Consider the following 20,805-nt stretch of genomic DNA (forward strand, 5'->3'; position numbering starts at 1 on the left):
CACACACACACACAGACACACACACACACACACACACACACACACACACACACACACACACACACACACACACACACACACACACACAAACACACACACACACACACACACACACACACACACAATGCTGAAGTGGGACCAGTATTCCCCACTACAGCACGATGTCTATTCATCTGACAATTTTCATCTTATAAATTATTGAAAGTCCTCTTGTTATTCAAGTCCCTCCTTTGTTTATCCTGGGCCTTCCTGTTTATCATTCTGCAACATGCAGCCACCTTCGCATCATATTATCCACGTCACCTCCACAAGACCCATTTTCCAAGTGATTGATCTATTGATTTAACAGTTATGATGCGGTGGCCTCTGACAGATATGTAAACTAGAAGGACCGCGATTGGACATAGATGTGGAACAGATCTCAGAGATGGACTAGTAAATCGTTTTAAATCAGAATACAAAAAATATCTCATGCAAATAGCACATTTAGGTCACTGCCCACATTTGATTGACACATTTTGACTAAGATTGACTCTGAAAACATCTCAGATGTCTTTAAATATCTTAAAAACAAACAAACAGATGGATGGACGGACAAACAGCTGAGAGGAAAACATCATCTCCTACAAGAGATCATTACTGAGTTAGCCACAGTCATTGGAGCTCATAGAAATATGTCTAAATCGTGAGATCAGTGGGATGTAATCTCAGTGAACGTATATATATATATATATATATATATATATATCTATTCATCAGTAAAATTAACATATGTTTTAGCAGAATAGTACACAAGGCAAAATATCTATGATTTATTTGAGGTTCTGCTCTTGCCCAGACAGATGTCTCATAAAAATGAGCAACAGAATGAAATATTCTCCTGTGACCTGATTGATTTATTCCGACACTGTAGAGCAATTCAAGTGATTGCTGAGGTGGACGCATAATAGGATTTATGAGATTTATAAGAGGACCACTGACAGCCAGAGCTGGAAAATTAAGGAAAAAATAATTAGAGAAGAGGAAGAAAAGGAAGACAACATATTGGATTTAGCTTTACAAGCATTAGCCAAACAAAGAGGCTGTAGGTATATTTAAACCAATCGGCCAAAAAGCTTTTACCCATTGGTTGCGGTTTTAGAAAGAAGCACACGCAAGGTGCGGTGTGTGTAGTGACCACGCAATGATTTTGGTTAAACAAAATTCACCAAGTGAAGATCTCAGTAAAAAAGACATCAGATGTTGTGAGAATCAGAAACAGGTAACAATCAGCAAACCAGTTCTAGCTCGTGTTGTGCCCTTGGTGAACCCATATGAGTAACAACCATATAAACCTAAATTTATATAAAATCATTCTAATCATCATCAGTCATCATGTATGGAAGTCAAATGATCACAAATGATCACATATAGCAAATAAGAAAATACTAATTAAAAAACATTGCACAAATCATATATCACACATTAACCCAAATAGAACAACACACACAAGAGAACCTAATTGTTACACCATTACACTTCGAACAAGAAACACACAATTGTCATGCGCATATAAACTAGTCTTGAATATAAAAATACAAAAATATAATGTTAAATTGAAATGTATTAGTCCATTTCATAATATATCTCAGAGTTAATAAACATTACTCCTTTGCCCATTTATTCTTTGTCCAAGTTTTTTCTTTCTTTCTCTCGTTCTGTCTTTCTTTTGCGCTCTCTTTTGTTCTTTCTTTCGCTCTGTCTTTGAACGTGATTTCCTAAAACAGCTGGGCACTAAAGTATGAGTATTTCTGGCAGCAGGACGGTGTGTGTGGGATAAATCAAAATAAACTACTAACATTTGCTAGAATCATGGTTTACAGACCCACTTCCAGCTTCAACTTTTTAAGCTTATTTAAGCTTCTGGTTAATTGAACAATGAGGGAGTATTACTGACCGTTCATTGCTTCATAGTAGAGTAGAAAGTACAGATATTTGCTTAAATATGTAGTGGAGTAAAAGTAAAGACGGAGAAAACTAAGAAACAAGACCCAAATTGTGATAAAGCAGTTAGTGTAAGATGGTTTGTTAGCGTCAGAGCGGCTATAGTCTTGGTTTCAGTGGACTGTTTCAACTTCTCAAGATCAAAATGTTGGGCTTTTCAACTGTCAGGAAAAGGAAAAAAAAACTCTGGAGAATGTATCTCTCCCTCTCACTCATATTTTAGATCACACACAAATACACACACACTCTCTCACATACACACATGTCACACTGCAGTGCTTTCTGCCCTAAATCCTTTCTCGGGTGGTTTCTTTTTAACAACACAGGATTGTAGGTCAGGGGGTTGTCTTGGCCTCGGAGCCAGCTTAGGAAAACAGCGGCTCAGAGGGCTGCATGGAACACAGAGAGGGCAGGTCTCACCTTGATGGAGCTTTGACAAATAGAGAAAGTCGTGCAGAGCCCTGGTTTTAAAGGAGCAGGTGAAGTCAGTCGTGAAGAGCTGCTGCTTGTAGACTCCCATGAAGCACAGTGCTGGAGAGAGTTGTTTTCCTTTCCATTTTCGAGAAGGAATAGAATCATTCAAACATGTGAAAGCTGTTTTATAAGTAATAGAAGCAAAAACGTTTAAGATCTAGAGTTTAACACATTGATCTCCTCTCCCCATAGGAGTACACCATAGATGTTTTTTTCCGGCAAAGCTGGAAGGATGAGAGGTTGAAATTCAACGGGCCGATGAATATTTTGCCTCTCAACAACCTGATGGCGAGTAAGATCTGGACTCCAGACACCTTCTTCCATAATGGGAAGAAGTCTGTGGCTCATAACATGACCATGCCTAATAAACTGTTGAGGATCAAAGATGATGGAACACTGCTGTACACCATGAGGTAATTCACGCAAAGGCATCTCCTAAGTTGTATTTTTTTGTGGGAAAGACATTTTGAGAAAAACATTAATTTTAATTGATTGACACTACCCTCACGTCTGTACGCTAAATATGATTCGACAGCCAACGCAATAGCATTTTGAAATGGGAAAAATCATGGACACCTAGTGAAACATTTTCGACGAGTGCTGGATGAACAAAATATCAGTTAAAGTTTAAAAAGAGGAGAAGATGAGCACACCTAAAAGCTCACTTCATTCAATCCAATTCACAAACCACATTATAATACCTGTATTCATAATATTAACTTTATCTAAATAGCACCTTTCATAGCAGCTAAACTAGAAAATTTTCATTTCAAATCAAAGACAGCAATTGATATAATACAAAATATAAAATATAAAATAACACAACATAATGTAAAAGTAATTTCAAAAGATAAGGATAAAAGAAACGTTAGTAATAGCGAAAACAGTAAAAGCCATTCTGTAAAAATAAATTTTGAAGCAGGATTTGCAACAATGCCATTAAATATTAAGTTTTTTGCATGGACTAAACGAATTAGCTGGTGCTGGGGAACTTTTGCTAAGTGTTTCCTCCAGTTTCCTGTCGTTGTGCTAAGCTAAGCTAGCCAGCTTCTGGCTGTAGCTACACATTAGCTGTGTCCCAATTCAGGGCTGACCTCCTTTGGTTTTTGCATTTGAAGACCGATTGCGTCCCCGCAGCACGACTAGGCAGGCTGTCCCATTTTGAAGGCTCCTTCAATTTGACGGCGACGAATGCGTCCTCATTACCATGAGCAATATAGGCTCCAATATGTTTATTCTTTTCAGGCTCGCCCTATCCCAGGATTTATAGCACTTCCTTGACTACCCCCTTTTGAAGAGATAATGGCGGCAACAAGCGATGAGAAAAAAACGCAACTAAACAGCTAATGGTACACATGCTAAAAAACCAAGGGGCATTAATGCTTTCTCGTCATTTTCTAACTGCAGCTCTGTTGCTAGGTGACAACAGGGAGGAGACGGGAGAAACTGGTGACGCAAATCACGGAAATCCTCCATAGACCACACTGTCTCATTTTGATTCGGCCTTTGCGGCCTACACAGCCCATGAAGGTCGCCTCCTTCGAGGGCCATGTAGACCAAAACCTCCAAAGGAAGCAGCCCCTGAATTGAATTGGGACACAGCTATTTTATAGACATGAGAGTCGTATCAGTCTTCTCAGCTGACAATAAACCTAATAACCCTGTTTCCCAGTAGGGTCATTGGGTTACGGTTATTTAAGAACGTTCTATTTTTTATGAGCGCCTTAGAGAAATATATCCAGTGAACACAGGGTATCCTGTTTATTCTGATGCATTGTGGTGTGTTCTCATGTATTCTAACTTGTGTGTTTTCGCATGTGGTCTTAACAGTACATACAATGCAGATTCTTATCACGTAGCTAACCTGCAGTCTCACACCACAGTCACACAGATTCACGTTGGACTCCTCAGTACCTTATTTACTTTGCTCTGCTGATTACAGTTGAGATGAAATATTTTCGTCTCAAGGCATTACAGATGGGGAGCGTCTTGAATAGTGCATGGGGCTTGTGAGTTTTCTTTTTCCTTTTTTTTTTGAGCCCGTGCCTAATCTGTGCTGTTTACTTTTCATGCATTTGCAAAGTCTCCTTATTTTCTGTGAATTGGATGCAGGTTAACTGTGCATGCAGAGTGCCCAATGCATCTGGAGGATTTCCCCATGGACTTTCATTCCTGTCCACTAAAATTTGGCAGCTGTGAGTAACTCTGATGATGGTAGTGCCTGAGGGAACTTTTAAGTAAAATGCTATTTTCTATTTTTTCTTTCCTTTTTCTCCTCACCGGGTTGGCATGAGAGCAGCAGCCTAGGAACCAAGTGAAGCTGGAATGCATGGCTCTGTTTTCTGGCAGTGGCCCGAAAAGTTTTAACAAAACACGCATCAGCAATTAAACAGCTACATTTTCAGAATGACTGAGAGATTAAAGACTGAGTAGAAATGTCACCGGGAAACATGGGAAAAATTGAAATCGGCGTTAATCACAGTTCCATTGCTATGGCTTCTTTACATTTGGATGAATAATTCTTTGCTTTAAGCTGCTTTTAAGATATTGATTTTAAAACAAGGAGTAAATTATAATTAGAGCCTCAGTATATGGTGGGTCATGTCTGAAATGCCTTGATTTATCACATTCATTCAATATAATTAATTTTAATCTATTTATGTGGTGACCTACAGTATCTACATTCATCTCTAAAGCCATATTGCAAACATAAAACATGACATGATTGGCAGCATATGTCAATAACTGAATATATTGTATTATTTCAAATTATCAGTTGTTTCCGTTACAACCTTTGGAATTTGATGTTCAGTGTTTGCTCTGACTGATTGAAAAGGGCAAATGTCACAATGCATCGATTGCCTGTTGACGTTGAACATCTTCAGCCACTGAGTGTTTTTTTTCTTTTTCTCTAGAAACCCAGTAACATACACAATGTAGCAGTGGCTTTTAATTTGGCTCAGTGAAATTATTTTTCCAAAAATCATCATCTGCCACAGATTTATCCCCTATGGGTTTATCCTCTTCTCTCTTTTTTTCAAGATGCCTACACAATCTCAGAAGTGACGTACGCTTGGACGCTCAATGCCTCGGACTCTGTGGTGGTGGAAGGAGAGAGCTCGCGTCTAAACCAATACGACCTGCTCGGGCAAACTGTCGGACAAGAAACGATCAAGTCAAGTACAGGTAAGCTTTCTGTTAAGGAGGAAGGAAAAGCCTGGATTTTTATATGAATTTCAAAAGTATGACCAAAATAGTTGGGGTTTATAGATATGGTAGTTGCTAAACAAAGAGCACAAGTGGGTATTTGTGTGTTTTTTAAACTGGTTTCTGATTTTCATTGACCTCCAGATTTTCATTCGAAATAATCCAAAGGTGCTGTTTGTGAGAATGAAAATGTCAGAGGCAGATGCTGCAAACTTTCTCCTCAGATTCTCCTGCCAGCCCCCTTCTAAAATGTCTGGATAACATCAGGATGAGCTCATGTTAAAAATACAGCAGGAGATCCTGCAGCGGATTTACCTTGAGCGAGTGGGCACACAAGCGACGTTTCTATCATATGACATACACCAAAATGAAAAAAACAATAATAAAACAAATATCTCAGGATGAAAAACAGATGATATACATGTGGAAGGTGTGTTTTTGTAAACGCCTCTGACCGGAGAATATCCCACTGCGTTGATCATATGAGTTCATGTCTTTATATGCATGAAACTGACTTTATACAACCTGTTGCAACATGACCTGTGAACACCAGTAATGGGAAAATTGTATGTTTTATTTTGATGAATAAGGATCTGAAATATTTGTGCCTCTTTTGGTGGATGTTGAACTTTTTCAACTCCCACATGTTTCAGGAGGCGGCTGTAGCTTACCGTGAAACGCTTGCTAAGTTTTGTCTTTGTGTTTCTCATTTGGCTGGAAACAATGCAGAGAAACGTTTGTTCTTGCTTCCAATGCATGACAGAGATTCAACAAAACGGGGATTCGGGATTCATGCATCTCAAATCCTCGACTTTGTTCTGTATTTTGTTAATCTGCATTTAGCATGGCCTGCAGACCCAAAAGCGACGTGACAGGTGAGCTGCTGCTGTGTTCAGATGCAGTGCTGTTTCTCCGGATGGGTTTTAACTGGATGTCAATAAAGACAGACGACAGATGCTGATGCATAACTAAACATAAGGGAGCACATCTGTGTGTTGTGGCGGAGACACAAGCAGAGGATCTCCAGGAGAAAAGAAAGGCGTCTGTGTTCCTCTGTGATTTAAGTGTCTTCTGCTGGTGCCCAAAGACACAGGAATGTCTCACAAAAGTGCAGCGATGCAAGAAATGACAAAGAAAATCTATGTGCTGAGCCCAGGAAGGGAATGGCTGTGTGTGCAGGGAAAATGGGGCATTTCACATTAGCAAGTGAATCCAACAGTGACAAGCTCATTAGTGGACAGGATAATTAACTTTGGTTATGTCTAAACATGGACTGGGAAGCTAAAGGTGGGAGTGAAAAGGTTCTAAAACATACGTGGAAAATGAACTTCAAAAAGTCTTTGAATGGTGCTTTTCTTTAGAATGTATTTGAACTGTTTGCGGGCTTGATTGGCTATTATCAAATCATAGCTCAGCGGGTGTTTCAGGCGTTGGTTTCTACTACTAGTAAGAGCGATATATATTTAAGCCTTTTCCATAAAAACCTGAGCAAAAGTACAAGAAACAGATTAAACAGTATTTTCTTTCCACCTCATATGGAAGATGCAGCTTATTCAGCAACCTATAATTCTTTCTGGAGACAAATTCTTTATAAGAGTGGTTTATTATTCCAGGTGTCTTTGTGACATCTGGAAAATTTTCAAGCAAGTTTAGATACTTAATAAGTGGAATTCCTAGATGTTCCAAGATAATGTGTCCAAGTTAAGAGTGACTTTAGCGGCTCTGTCCTACTCTTTGTTTCCTCTGCCAAGGAGGTTATGTTTTCACTCCTGTCCGTTTGTATCTTGATTGGTTTGTATGTTTGTAAGCAGGATTACACTAAGACAACTGAACAGATTTCCACGAAACTGGTGAAATGATGGGTCAGGTGTCGGGGTCACCCGCTAAAAACCAAAGGCCTGCTTTTGTCTATTTACGTATGGAATTGAGGGTCTGTCGTTTGAAGAACTACTAAGACCGTGCTAAGAAAGGATAAATCTGTCACTTTTGTGCTGAACCTCACGTGTGCCATGATGACAGAAAGCTCGACAGGCGTATATCAACAGTAACTAAGGGGACTGGGGCTTAGCACACTATCTGTTCCTCCTGCTCTATCCAAGGCAATCAGCTGTCAAGTCACACACTTATTTATAAAACACTTTTAACAAGCATATTGGCCACAAAGTGAATACATAAGACACATACAAAGGAAAAATAGGTTGTAATATAAAAGAAAGAGATAATTAGGCCTAAAAATAGAAGCAACACATTCCATGCAAACACACTAACATGGATGCCAAGAAATGGGGCCAGATTTCGAGTGTGTATATATGAGCCTAAGTGTTTCTGTGTGTAATAATGAGAACAACACCATTACTCGCCAGGAAGTAGACAGTGTAGATCAAAAACAGGTCCCACTTTGTTGTAAATAGATGGAACCTGAGTGTGAATTTAAATACTGAGACACTTTGAGACCAGCAGGCTTTTTTACACAGAGACGAGAGACAGTTGGCAGCTGTTTTCTTCCACATGCTGGGAGTGACAAGGAATCTGACACCCAGTGACAGGAGATTATATCAAGGCAGTAATCAAATCAATGATGAAGGCCATGTAATATGTTCTTAGTCAGAAATAAGACTTTGTAATCAGTGCATAAATCAACAGACAGCCACTGGATAGAGAATGAGAGCAGACAGCAGAATGATGTGCTGTTACCTTCTGGTTTTCTGAGTATTTGGAGAAGAGGAAAACTTGAAGATAATGACAATTGGAAAACAAATGTGGAACAGTTGAAAAGGTCCTGTCAGCTACAACACTTGAAATAAGACAGATGTCTAACATGTGAGATCTGCTCCGGGGAAGCTTTTCTGTCATTCACCTGGTGTTGTTTACTGTTCATTTTTAGTGTAATTCTATCGGTTGCTACTGTGTCACATAGCAAATGTGGTTCTCCTCTCAGAACAAGCTCCCTGCTGTGGCAACACAGGGCAGCAGAATGAAATATGTAGCAGAGGGATGAATAACATGCAGGTACCATTGAAAGTAACCCCCCCAGTGGTTATTAAGTGAGAAATAAATGCCCTCCAGGGTGCATAGAAACGGAGCAGAACTGAGGCAGGTGGAGGATGGGTGGAGTGGAGCAGCAGTAACAGCAGCAGGCACACGTCAGCGCTGAGTGAACCAACAATCTGCTCTTTGAATTGGCCGCCGGATCAGTGCAGTGAGATTTGATGGCTGTGGATAAGGTTGGATAACAAATACAGAAGACAGAGACAATGCTGCTATACCTGGTTAATACGAGACTAAAGACAAAGATGTTTAGTACATATGATGATAATAAGGTCTAACTGAAGCCCCAAAGAACCTAAAAATACACAGTGCACGTTGCCAAGGTAACACTGCATGTCGCCATAGTAACATAAGCATAAACTAATCATAAAGTACTTAAATTGCACTTTCAAAACAAAAGTCAAAAAAGGCTTAAAGGGCCCATATTGTGTCAAATACATTTTCTGGGCTTTTACTATCTGTAATGGCTTGAAAGGGGTCAGGAGGGATCCTCCAAGTATGAAAACAGTCACTCCGGACTTGTTCACTCAGTCCATTCTAAGAAATTTGTTATCGAAACGTCTCGTCTCCTACTTCCTCCCCCGTATGAGTCATATGGATTTGCACTCGTCTCTCAGCCCCACCCAGTCGGGACCAGTCCAGCCTCTGAACCCTGCCCCCCGTCACCTCCACCACCCCTCCTTCCCTCCACACCGAACGGGACACCAAGCAGACATGTTGCTGAGCTAGCAGCCTGTTAGCTACCAAAGCTAACCACAACCAACAACATTGAAGAAACACTGCATCGTGGAGAGATGCAAGGAAGAGAATGTGTCCGTGCACATTCGTCCTGAGAACGTTACTGTTCGAGACCAGCGGTTACACTTTATTTCTTCTGACGTGCCGTGTTGGTGTGCTCACTACGGAGTAAAGTCTGCGTTACTCCTTATTGAAAATCCATTGTGAAATTCTGTAACTCAATACTGTATCTCGGGACGTTACTCCCTCATTTGCCGACTGTCCTGCTAAAACTTGAAAAACATGAGGACGGTGTAACTTAATGTTCAGAAACACCCTGTTGTTACCGACTGTAAATATGTGGCTGGTCTTCTGTAGCGCTATCGAAACATAACAACGTAACTTTCATCTGTGGCTACCAGATAGATCATCAATGCGCCAGAATGAGACTGGTGATAGGCCTGGTCGCGTGTCACCCATCATGCAGTCATTCAATCAGATGAGGGGCTCAAGAGGCAGGGGAAAAACAGGATGTTCTGTCTGCAGCTCCAGAGAGAGGCAGAAGAGAGGACATGGAAATGCACACTGCAGCAGTTTTTTTCGACTTTAATATATCTGATTTATATTATCTTAGGGGTAGCATACCTCATATTAAATCCCAGGAAGGTGTAAAATATGGGGCCTTTAACAAGGGGCTTCAGAATTGCTTTACAGAATCCTCAAGGGGTCACAAACTAAATGTGAGAGGTCACACCATGATTAAAGCTATAGGAAAGTAGAATTAGTGCTGTGTTGCTCAAATCTCTACCTTTATTTGTGAAACTCTTCTGACAGTTATTCAAATGAAACAGTCTGAGAAGTTTGGAGAAGAAAGTCCCAGCGGTCATCTCCTAATATAATGACTACTTTTAAGGGCTGATATCTATTTAAAGATGCTTCTTCTTTTATTGTATTTTCGATTGGTATTTAACAACACAACAAATCCCCCCACAACTCTCCCCAACATCCTTAGTTACAAAGAAACAAGAGAAAGAAAACAAATGAATTAATCTTTTCTTCTAGGCTTATCTTATCTTATTTTAGGATTATCTGCTCTGGTACTAATAGAGATAATGATTGCAAATTTCCGGGTATTTAGCACATAGGGAAACATAAAGTGAGTCCTATTGATATTGCCTGTGTGTGGTTGTAGCAAGGGGCTAGGTCTTGGTCAATTTTAAAACCTGTCAGTAGGAATATTAACAAGATAATAATAAGAAATAATATCCAGGTTAAAAGTGTCTGGTTAACCACCTATGAAGTAATACATATTAAGGTAAAATATTTGCTGCAGACAGTATTTCACACAGCCACACAGCCAAAATGCCATAGTTTGTTGTTCGAGTCAAGTAAAAAAAAGATGTTGCAGTAGATCTGAAAGCATTTACAATCCTCTGGGTCAGTGAGAAACGGCACTGATCTAATTTTAGTCCTACTACTTGGTTGATGAAAATCTGATGGAAGAAGGGTTTTTAAAAATAGTTCTGACAGGATGACGATGATGATAGCAGGGATTGATGTGTAAGCATGCTATTATTATAGCATTTTGGCCCAAAACTATTCATGACATTACTGAATAAAAATGGCACCCAGTCGAGCACATACCACACTCAAAAGTATAACGCTCCACTAAACATGAATTATTAACTGAGAAATCAAGGAAAATTATGTAAAATGCAAATCTTACAATATTAAAAACAGTGAAAAAAGAAATCCTGGACACCAAAATTGAAGGTCAAGTTTTGTGATAATCCATCCAGTGGTTTTGTGTAATTCTGCTAATTATTAGTCAAAACAAATAAAAACTGATCAAAACATAACCTTCTTGGCAGAGATAAATATTTTTCAAGTTTATATCATGCTTTTAGTTTCAAAAATGTGATTTCTTTAGTTTGTGTTAGTGCAGGTTGAAAACCAGTTTGTAGCAACATGCATCTTGCTTTGAAAAATGCTTTAAAGATAGGGTTGGTAATCCTGGAAATGATTGTAAGAGCAAGCTAAACTTTGAAAATATGCAACCCAAACACCCCCTCCAATCAGCTCTTGCGTTCTGACTGACTACAAGAAGACAACTTTTCTGTGACCCACTTGCTAACTTCTGACTATTGACTATCGTATCTGATTCAGCAGTGTGTGTCTCCCGTCATTAGTGTTTATTTCTGTTTTTCAAACAATGATTGTTTGTTTATGATGGCTATCAGGACATGAAGAGGATTTTAACAACCAAGATAAAAGTTGTTCAGAAACAACTTAGCAAGATTTTGTTTAAGGGGGTAAAATCAGATCCAAGTTGGATTTGAATGTGATGGTTTAAAACATTAAATTTGATGAGTTCCTGGTGAAATATATTTTGTTTCATCACCACATAACTGTCCAGTAGGTGGTTTGCAAAGCAAAGCACTTCTGTGAAGTTGCAGTTTTTCTTTATGTTCACCAGTATGCACAGTGAGTCCTCCTTTTCTAAAACTGCTCCAGTTTTCATTCCTGGAACTTTTTATTTTTATGCTGAAGATTAGTATTTCAGGATATGTTGGGCAAAAACCTCACAAAAACACAAAATATAGACCTCGTTTCTAGATGTTATAACTTGACGTGACATTACTGTTGCATAATGAGATTTTTGTCCTCATTGAAATAGGTTGTCGTAATTTTACCAATCAACTAGAAAAAAAATGAACGCATGTAATGCAAAGTTTTTGAAAATATTTTTGAAAGGCATTCTGAAAAAAGTGCATGTGCCAGAAAACAGATGTAAGTGCTGAGTCCCTGAGCTCCAGCACGCCACCCTTTAGGTGTCAATTACCAGTATACAGTATTTCCCCAGTGACTGCATTTCACTATCAAGGGAATCCCTGCTTCAATTTCATTGAGTAAGAATATCCTTTCATGCACTAAATGCCCATATCTAGGTTAAGTGCTGTATGATGCTTCAGTGGAAGGCTGCATGTCTGCCAGTGACTGCTCCTCTTGTTTAACTAGTCACTCCACATTATCTGATTGGCTGACTTTAAATTAATCATTCATTACTAGTGTGTCAGTGTTTGGTGTAGCGTACTTGCAAACTAGGTCATTCGGCACGAAAGAACGTGCTCTCAGGCTTCACAGGGACGGACATCTTGCATAAGCCTACGAACGCATCAAAACACTGCTACATAAAATCCCACTATTCAGCCATACATTTATTTGTCACACAGTCATGTTCGACATGTTACTTTTTTGTACTTTTGTGTAACTGCACGCATCGCACAGAAGAATCCATGACTGAACACAAATGAACAAATGTTTTGCTTCATACACATGTATAATAGATGATGTCCCAGCGGCAGAATTATTGTTATTTGCTTTTATCACCGATGTACTGATGTACTGAAGACTTTAGATAAATTGTCTGTGTGTTTTTAAAACCTGCCATAACTTCAATACAGCGCATACTGTATTAACATCTTTTAAGTCGATATGGTGAAGATGTGAGCAACAAGTACTTCCTATTTACACATCCAGCAGATAGACAATAACATTAGCATTCATTTGAAGTCATGTCTCTGGCCACCTGGTGAATATATTTCTCTTTTCAGCTCTGTTTTTGTTTTGCATCAACTCCTATTTGGATAAACGTTCCAACACTTTTACCAGTTTTTTGCTGATATTTTTCTTTTGTTCCTGAGAAAATAGTGTACTGTATTTTTTCAATATAAACAGCTTTGTGCACCAGCTGGTGAGAGTGAGTCAAAACAGCTGAGAGATGCTAGATGCTTTATGTAGATTTGTCCTACCCGGGTGAGTAATGTATGATTTCACAAAGGTGCAGAGGCGCTCTCACCTTGCTGTTTTTCCCAGCGTTGCATTTTTCAGGATTCTTAGAGAGAATCGTTGTTGCACGTTGTTTCAAAGATGTTTAAAACAATAACTAAACTAATGCTCATGCTTATTTACAACCCATGGCTTGGAAGTCCATTGCACGTCATATCATTGCCCAAATGCAGCTTCTTGAAGAAGAAGAGGAAATCATGGCGTTCACTGTGTCTATTGCAAAGTCATTTGACCCCAGAATGATGCTGATTGTATCCATTCCCATTCCGCCCAAGCCCAGATGTTAGTGGTGTTACTGTTTTTGCAAGCAACTCCTTAGTATACAAGTATACAGGTAGTGATCGATTGTTGGTATGAAGTATTGATTATAGCTGCTTTAAAAATGGTTTTATGAGGAGTTGAATGAATGTACCATTTAGTTCAGCCAATTATTTGTAAAAAGATTACGTGAATCACAAGCATGGGTCTACTGATGTTTGAATTGATATCGATTTTGCACTGTCTGTGTAACATATAGACTATAGACATATAGTTTTTGAAGAGTGTATTTGAAGATAGTTTTAGCTCAACGGTTTTGATTACAAAATAACTCTATAGGTTTTTCTCTAGAATCAGTTTTCGAAAATATAAAAAATAACATGATTTCAACAAAGAAATGGCGGCATGGCTGGGAGACGAGATTTTTCAGCTACATCCCTGAATGTGAGTGAAGTGGATTTTATTTCAGAATGTACAAACATGTACAGTTTCTGTTCTGTGACTTCTTTAGTATTTTCAAGAAAGCACCTGGCAACGAATATGGCAAGTTTTTGGACAAACCTTTGCTACTTTACGTAACGTGCAGAGCAGGAGCTTGTTACCCAGACTGTGCACTGTGTGGCAGACAAAAGGTGTTTTAGACATGCACTGCAACCATCAGCTTTTCTAGACATTACCCCGAGGATCTGTATGCGTAAACACAAATGTCTGAAGCAGCTGAACCGGACATTAAGTGGACTCCTTTTAAAGAGTCTCTGTTATGTCTGACTGAGCCAACATGTAAGCAGATAAAAGGAAACTAGGCAGAATGCCTAGGGTTAGTTATTTAATCGTTCTGTTGCATATCCCCTGCTGCTGTAGGGATGTTAATTCAAAAACTTCTTGGTCACATGAGAGGGTCGGGAGTAATGACCTAAATGGCTTGAGGACTAGCTTTGTAGCTTAACCCCTATTATGCACTACGAGTGGAGGATCAAACATTCTTCTAAATCAGGGGCCATAAAGTCACAGTTTACACAGAGGAGCCAATTATATGACCAACATCCATGCACAATTTCTAAAGTGCATATTCAAGTCATTCTTTATGTACTGTTAGCTCTTTAGCTTGTTTTTTTTTTTTTTTCAAAAATGTTCATTGTTCAAGCAGATTGTGAAAGCTTTATAAATAAGAACAATCTGTCAAATTTATTATAACTATGCTATGGAAGTTAATATTTTATTTAAAAATGATTTTAACTGGGGCCCTGGATCCACCCCTCGATTTAGGATATGTTATCCGCCACTGCACCGATTGTAACCATTCTAATTTTAGTCCTTTTACTTGGTTGATGAAAATCTGATGGAAGAAGAGTTTTTAAATATAGTTCTTACAGGATGACGATGATGATAGCAGGGATCAATGTGTAAGCATAATTATAGCATTTTGGCCAAAATGCATTCATAACATTACTGAAGCCCTTTAATGTATTCTTTCAAACAATGATTGAATTTGTAAGTAAACCCTCACCCACACTAATTAATTTACTTAGTTTGCCTCAATACAGCAGGTAAATTATATAAAAAGCCTGAAGTCTCCATTTCCAAAGCTTGTTGTCTGGTGTGAGTTTGTGTCCCTCTGCCGGACGGTTTAAATCAAACCATATGTCCTGAGAGGTTTTCCTGTTGTGTTAGCAGTGAACCTTGTTTCCTACATCTGGAGAAAACATGACGCGATTACCATCTTCATGCTATAATTACTGTCTTCCCTCACAGTGAAGCGATCACAAGCTCCTCTGGAGAAAATGCCGGTACATCCACTGGATTCCTGGCTTCCTCCTCCCCCATCCACAACACAGGCATCAGGGCTGGCATGCAAATTAAATTACAGAAGATATAGAGCTCCATTGGGTGCTGAGGGTGCACTCAGTTCCTCTATATTCCAGTGTCTGGGAGTGTGTGGTGGCAGAGAGAGTATTAGTCCTCATGTAACTGCAATAAATGCAGGCAATACAACTACACAGCTTAAAAAAAGGGGGGGGGGGGGGGGAAATAAAAATTCTTTTGGGATTAATCCTTGGAATTGACACCCCCCCTCTTCCCACTGCTGAAAAGGACTTTCCTCTTGCCAAGTGGCAGTGTGTATCAAGGCCTTCATTTCGGAATCGCAGCAAATGAGCTATGTTTCTCTGTTCTGTTGCCATGGGTAACACATCTTTTTCTTCTCATGTCTAATCTTGGCTTCCCTTTGAAATATCTTCCATTTGGCCTGCCTGCTACTGCAGCATTGGCACTGTTTCACGGCCTTGTCAGCTATTAGGCTGGTCGGCGGGTAGGAAATCATACTACCTACTGTTTCATGTATGAATGGATTATTACATCAAATATGTGGAAGTGTGCAGCCTAATCACTGTCTAAGACTGCTCTGGTTTATTAAACCTGCGTTCCTTAAGATCGTCTTGTCAAAATGTTTCACTGATTGAATAACATGGAGAGATAAAGCTGCTTTCAGACATGAACTGAACTCCGCAGTCCCTCCGTAGTTTCTCTGGAGGAGGTGCAGGTGTGAATGCAAATGTCCCAGTGAGATGCTCCACAGTTTCTACAGACTTTTTCCACCTCGCCTCCCAGTATAAAGTCTGTATAAATCCAGGAGAAGTGGATGTGAGAAGACAGAAGAGGATCCCCGCAGCGAGTGGGGGTTGATGACGCTCCTAACACAGGATACATGCAATTATAAAAAAACAACAAAGAAAAAACAAACGTCTCCCGGTGAAAAACACTGAGACACACGTAGAAGACCCCGACGGAGATAAGAGTGTGTTGTCAAGATAATCATGTGATCTCCACAGCAGAGTTAATACGTCACTTCCTGTCTCTGCCTGCCACACCTGGCTGCTCCACCTCTCAACTTAAAATGCAGAGGATTTGTTGCTGTTGTGAACGCATCTGAGCAGAGAACCTCCTGCTGCGTTGTGCATGTGTGAAAGGCAGATTCTGGGTAAACTCCATAGTAAATTCTCAGGATTTTACCCACAGGTCATGTCTGAAAACCGCTTAAGTCATGTGATTGTGTGCGCAGTAAATCGACTCTCAGGGAGAAAACTTCTTCGATGGGTTTGATAGATGAAATATGGGTTATGGGATGTTCATAATGAAACAAGAAATCAAGAAGAAGACTGCTTTCATTAATTAACCATTAGCTTGCAATGTTTTAGTATGGCAAAGACTGGAAGGATTACTTTCTCATTTGTTGTGATAACAACAATATTTCCTTTAATTAACATAACAGTGGAGCTTAGGCCAACGTTAAAGCAATACAATTTAAACGAGATTTGCAACAGCTCATTGACTTTATCAAACTAGACCAAGATGCTCATCATCACTGCTCTTGAAATAAAATGTTACTCAGCAATGGAGCAGTTAAAATATATATGAGGGGTTTGACTAAGCAAGCGGTTATATATCTATATACCTAATAATTACGTTTTTGTTTCTTTAAGTGGAGCTCCACCAGGATTTTACCCAAGTCTCTTAATGGACTGTAGAAAATATTTTATGTGTTACTTACTCATGCATAGACTTTTAATCCACTACAATACACTGTTAATTTACTGCTAGTGTTGCAGACAAATCCAATACAACTGAAGTAACTGGTGACCTTTTCTTCAGACATAAAAAAGGTACAGAAAAAAACATAAAATGCCTCAAAACTGCTCGTTTGGTTTTCTCCAAGTGTCTGCAAGCCCGACATTCAAATTCGACTCTAATCGGCTTCATTTAAACCGTATTTTAGCCTAAAATTCCTCTGATATCCTCCTCGGAGGCGTGTTCACATTTTCACGGGCAAACCAGAAGGCCGCGCACACTCTCGTCAAAAGGGCTAGCTTCGCTACTTCTGGTAGTGGACTTTTAGGCTTAAACCTGAGGTAAATTAGCTCAAATTTGGATGTCTGGGCTTGCGGTAGCTTGGATGACACCACACAAGCAGTCTGGAGGCATGTAATGTTTTTATTTATTTTTATTTATTTTGTCTGAAGAAGGTGTCACCTTGGCTGCAATTCTGTTTACCCCTGAGACTGCTGAAGTGTTTTGTGGAACACTTCCCTCACTCCTCCATCAGCATAGTGGTGACTTGATAATGAGTGAATTCTCATTCGAACTATCCCTTTAAAATCCTCTGAGACACACATGGTGTATATTATCAGGGTCAGATGCATATATTACTGTATAAATCAGTACAATCCATTAACTGCATTAGTTGATTAGAAAACTGGCAGAAGCAGTGGTGGTGCTTTAAGCCGACGTTCTCTCTTGTGTCCACAGGTGAATACACCGTGATGACAGCTCATTTCCATCTGAAGAGGAAGATTGGATACTTTGTCATCCAGACTTACCTCCCATGTATCATGACCGTCATTCTCTCCCAAGTGTCTTTCTGGTTGAATAGAGAATCAGTACCGGCCAGGACTGTGTTTGGTAAGTATCAATGACTGTATCTTCTTTTCTTTTCCTTTATTTATTCATTTTTGGGCAATGAACCTGTATTTTATTGAAAGACCCTGATTCCCAATGGCACTAATGTAATTTAAGCCCAGTGTCTTATGAATGTGTGATCTCAACATGCACGATTGCACATGGAATTCATCCCAGCCTTTGTCAGCGGGGGGGTTGAGTATGGCAAATGGTTGGAATTTGATGACAAACAGTGGGCAGGAAAAAAGAGGATAAAGAATAAGAAGAGACATTTCAGGTGTTTTTTCCAACCATTTGGACAAGCTGCTGTTGGACTTGGTTGTGAGCTCTGGTCACAGAGCTCACAACCAAAATGAACTCATAACAATGACCTCAGACTGGTTAGCTCAAAGGCACAAACATAAAAAAATGGACACAACAAACCCAAATGTTAATGATGGGAATTTCAGCTTTTTGAAGGGAGTCAGATTTGATGTCTCTGTTCCTTTGCAAGAGACAGCTCATTGTTTTTTTTTAAGGGGAAAGGGGTTACTAGGTTTATGTGTGAAATAATCATATTGGTAATGACATCAAAGGATGAGATAAGCATCAGAATAAAATGCAATGTAATGCTTTATCAATGAAAAGAATGAGGGGGGAGAAGTCACAATAAAGTCCCTTTTCCACTGGTCAGAAATCCCTCTAACACAAGGCAAATTTTTGTTGTCGTTCGTGAACAACACATCACTATCAAATGTACCAAACAGCTAGAGTATCACTGAAGGTCAGGGAAGGCGATAACCTTCCATTGACAGGACAGAAGGCCATTAAAGAGTAAATAAGTACAGCCAATTCTTTGAGAGGAAAAGAGTGGAACCAGTAAGTAGAATAGGTGAAAGGGATTGAGTGCATCGACATTAATTTCATTTGGTTGTATACACTGTATCTGTATTGAACAAAATTATGTTTTCATGTAGTGCTCAAATGAAATGCTGTTTTCATGTTGTATTTCCAGGTGTAACCACTGTCCTCACAATGACAACACTGAGCATAAGTGCGAGGAACTCCCTCCCCAAGGTCGCTTACGCCACCGCCATGGACTGGTTCATTGCCGTGTGCTACGCCTTTGTCTTCTCCGCCTTGATTGAGTTTGCCACAGTCAATTACTTCACAAAGCGCGGCTGGGCCTGGGATGGAAAGAGTGTTGTGACTGACAAGGTAATGAGGAGAAAAACATGTCTTTCTGACAGGCTCCATTTTCAAAGAGAATTCATTAGTATCATACTGAAGAAGGCAATACTTGCACACTTAAGAACGGAGGTTTAGAAACATTTGCTGGATGCAGAGGGGAGCCGTGATAATGGCTGATGTAACCCCCCCCACCACCGCCACCACACACAGAAGTGTTCAGCTCCAATCTGTCCGACACTGCTTAAGAACATGGGTTAATGTGTGACGTGTGATCTCAATACAGTAGACTGCAAGCATGAAAGAACAAGACCAGTAATTAGTGCTCGAGCATTTCTGAGGAACATTGTTTCAGACCTTAAAGTGCCATCAATGAACTCTGCTCATTTTACTGTGATGTGGCCCGCGGCAAAGCACTTATTGCCCAAACTGCTACATGGGAGTGACCCCCAGTGTATACGGCGGTGATAATGCAGCTGGCAGACAGAACTTTTAATAGACAGGAAATACATAGTTTCAAAATACTGACAATAATCATTCTGAACAAATTGGTCTGGTTTGCAAGAGCCTATTAGATTTCAGAAGGGGCCAGTGCCCCCCTAGCCCTGCCCCTGGATCCACCCTTGGATTCGCTCCGGGACGAAACTCTTGAAATATAGTTTTCACTGAGTAGGCGAGCACAGTCTTTAAAATGTTTAGTACCCCCCAAAAAAATCACAGCAAAAACAACAATTGACAGAGCTCCACCAAAACATGCTATTTTCAGCATGTATATTTTAAGCTCAGAGGTTGTTCATGTTTCCTGTGGTGAGGAGCAGCCAGGAAGCAAAAGGGGAGGAGAATCTCCCCTGAAATAAGTACTGAATGACAGGCTTACACCCACAGTGAACATCCATTGAGTCAGACAGCAGAGTTATTAAGGTAGTATTATATTCATCAGGGGAAAGTACCATAAATCAGAGGAATTGGCCATCCTTTTACATTTTTCAATTTGATTAAAATGAGTCATAACCTTTCATTTTTAAAACACGAAAACAGGTTTAGATAGAGAAACAAAACAAAGACCTTGTTTTAAAGATCTTCAGGTGTTATGATGTGTGACAAGCTATTTCATGTACTAGATTGACTTTAGTTTGTATTATATAATGATACTAATATAGGCTCATACAGAAGAGGATCATGAATGTCAATGTCGATAATGTTCATGCACAGTTGTTGTCTAGTTTAAGACCTAGTTATATAACTGGAAAAAAATTGTAGAAAAAAACGATCAGCTCTGGTCAATAACTCAATTCATGAAATAGATGCACTAACGTCATTTTTCATCCCTTCATTCATGTGGATGGTAGGTCAGCGGACAGAGTTATGTCATAGAGCATTCTGCAGCTTTCTGAAGAGAACGATTAAATGTTCATGCAATGACCAATCAATCAAGCATAACCGTAGCTGGAGTACATTTGTCCTGAACACACTAGTAGAGTGTATTCTTCAAAAGTTACTACATCCTATTTGACCCACTGTATATTTCCACCTCCTAATTATTGTGCGTGTATGGGCATCACTACTGTATGCTGCAAGCTTATGATAACCTTGAAAAATTTAATAAAAAAGTTACGGAGCGTACTTAACAAGAGGTTGACATGTTCAACT

At 39.5% G+C, this 20,805-nt stretch overlaps 1 protein-coding gene across 1 annotated transcript in view; it reads left to right on the top strand.

Moving 5' to 3' along the window:
- LOC133011712 (gamma-aminobutyric acid receptor subunit alpha-2) overlaps positions 1-20,805 on the top strand; it is a 31,039-nt gene that overhangs the window by 9,761 nt on the left and 473 nt on the right. The window contains exons 4-8 of the mRNA XM_061079549.1: positions 2,650-2,870; positions 4,570-4,652; positions 5,500-5,643; positions 17,839-17,991; positions 18,983-19,185. Coding sequence (XP_060935532.1) covers positions 2,650-2,870; positions 4,570-4,652; positions 5,500-5,643; positions 17,839-17,991; positions 18,983-19,185 — 804 coding nt within the window. The remainder of the gene's footprint in view (positions 1-2,649; positions 2,871-4,569; positions 4,653-5,499; positions 5,644-17,838; positions 17,992-18,982; positions 19,186-20,805) is intronic.

Source organism: Limanda limanda, chromosome 10 (assembly GCF_963576545.1).
Source record: "Limanda limanda chromosome 10, fLimLim1.1, whole genome shotgun sequence".
Classification (NCBI taxonomy): Eukaryota; Metazoa; Chordata; class Actinopteri; order Pleuronectiformes; family Pleuronectidae; genus Limanda; species Limanda limanda.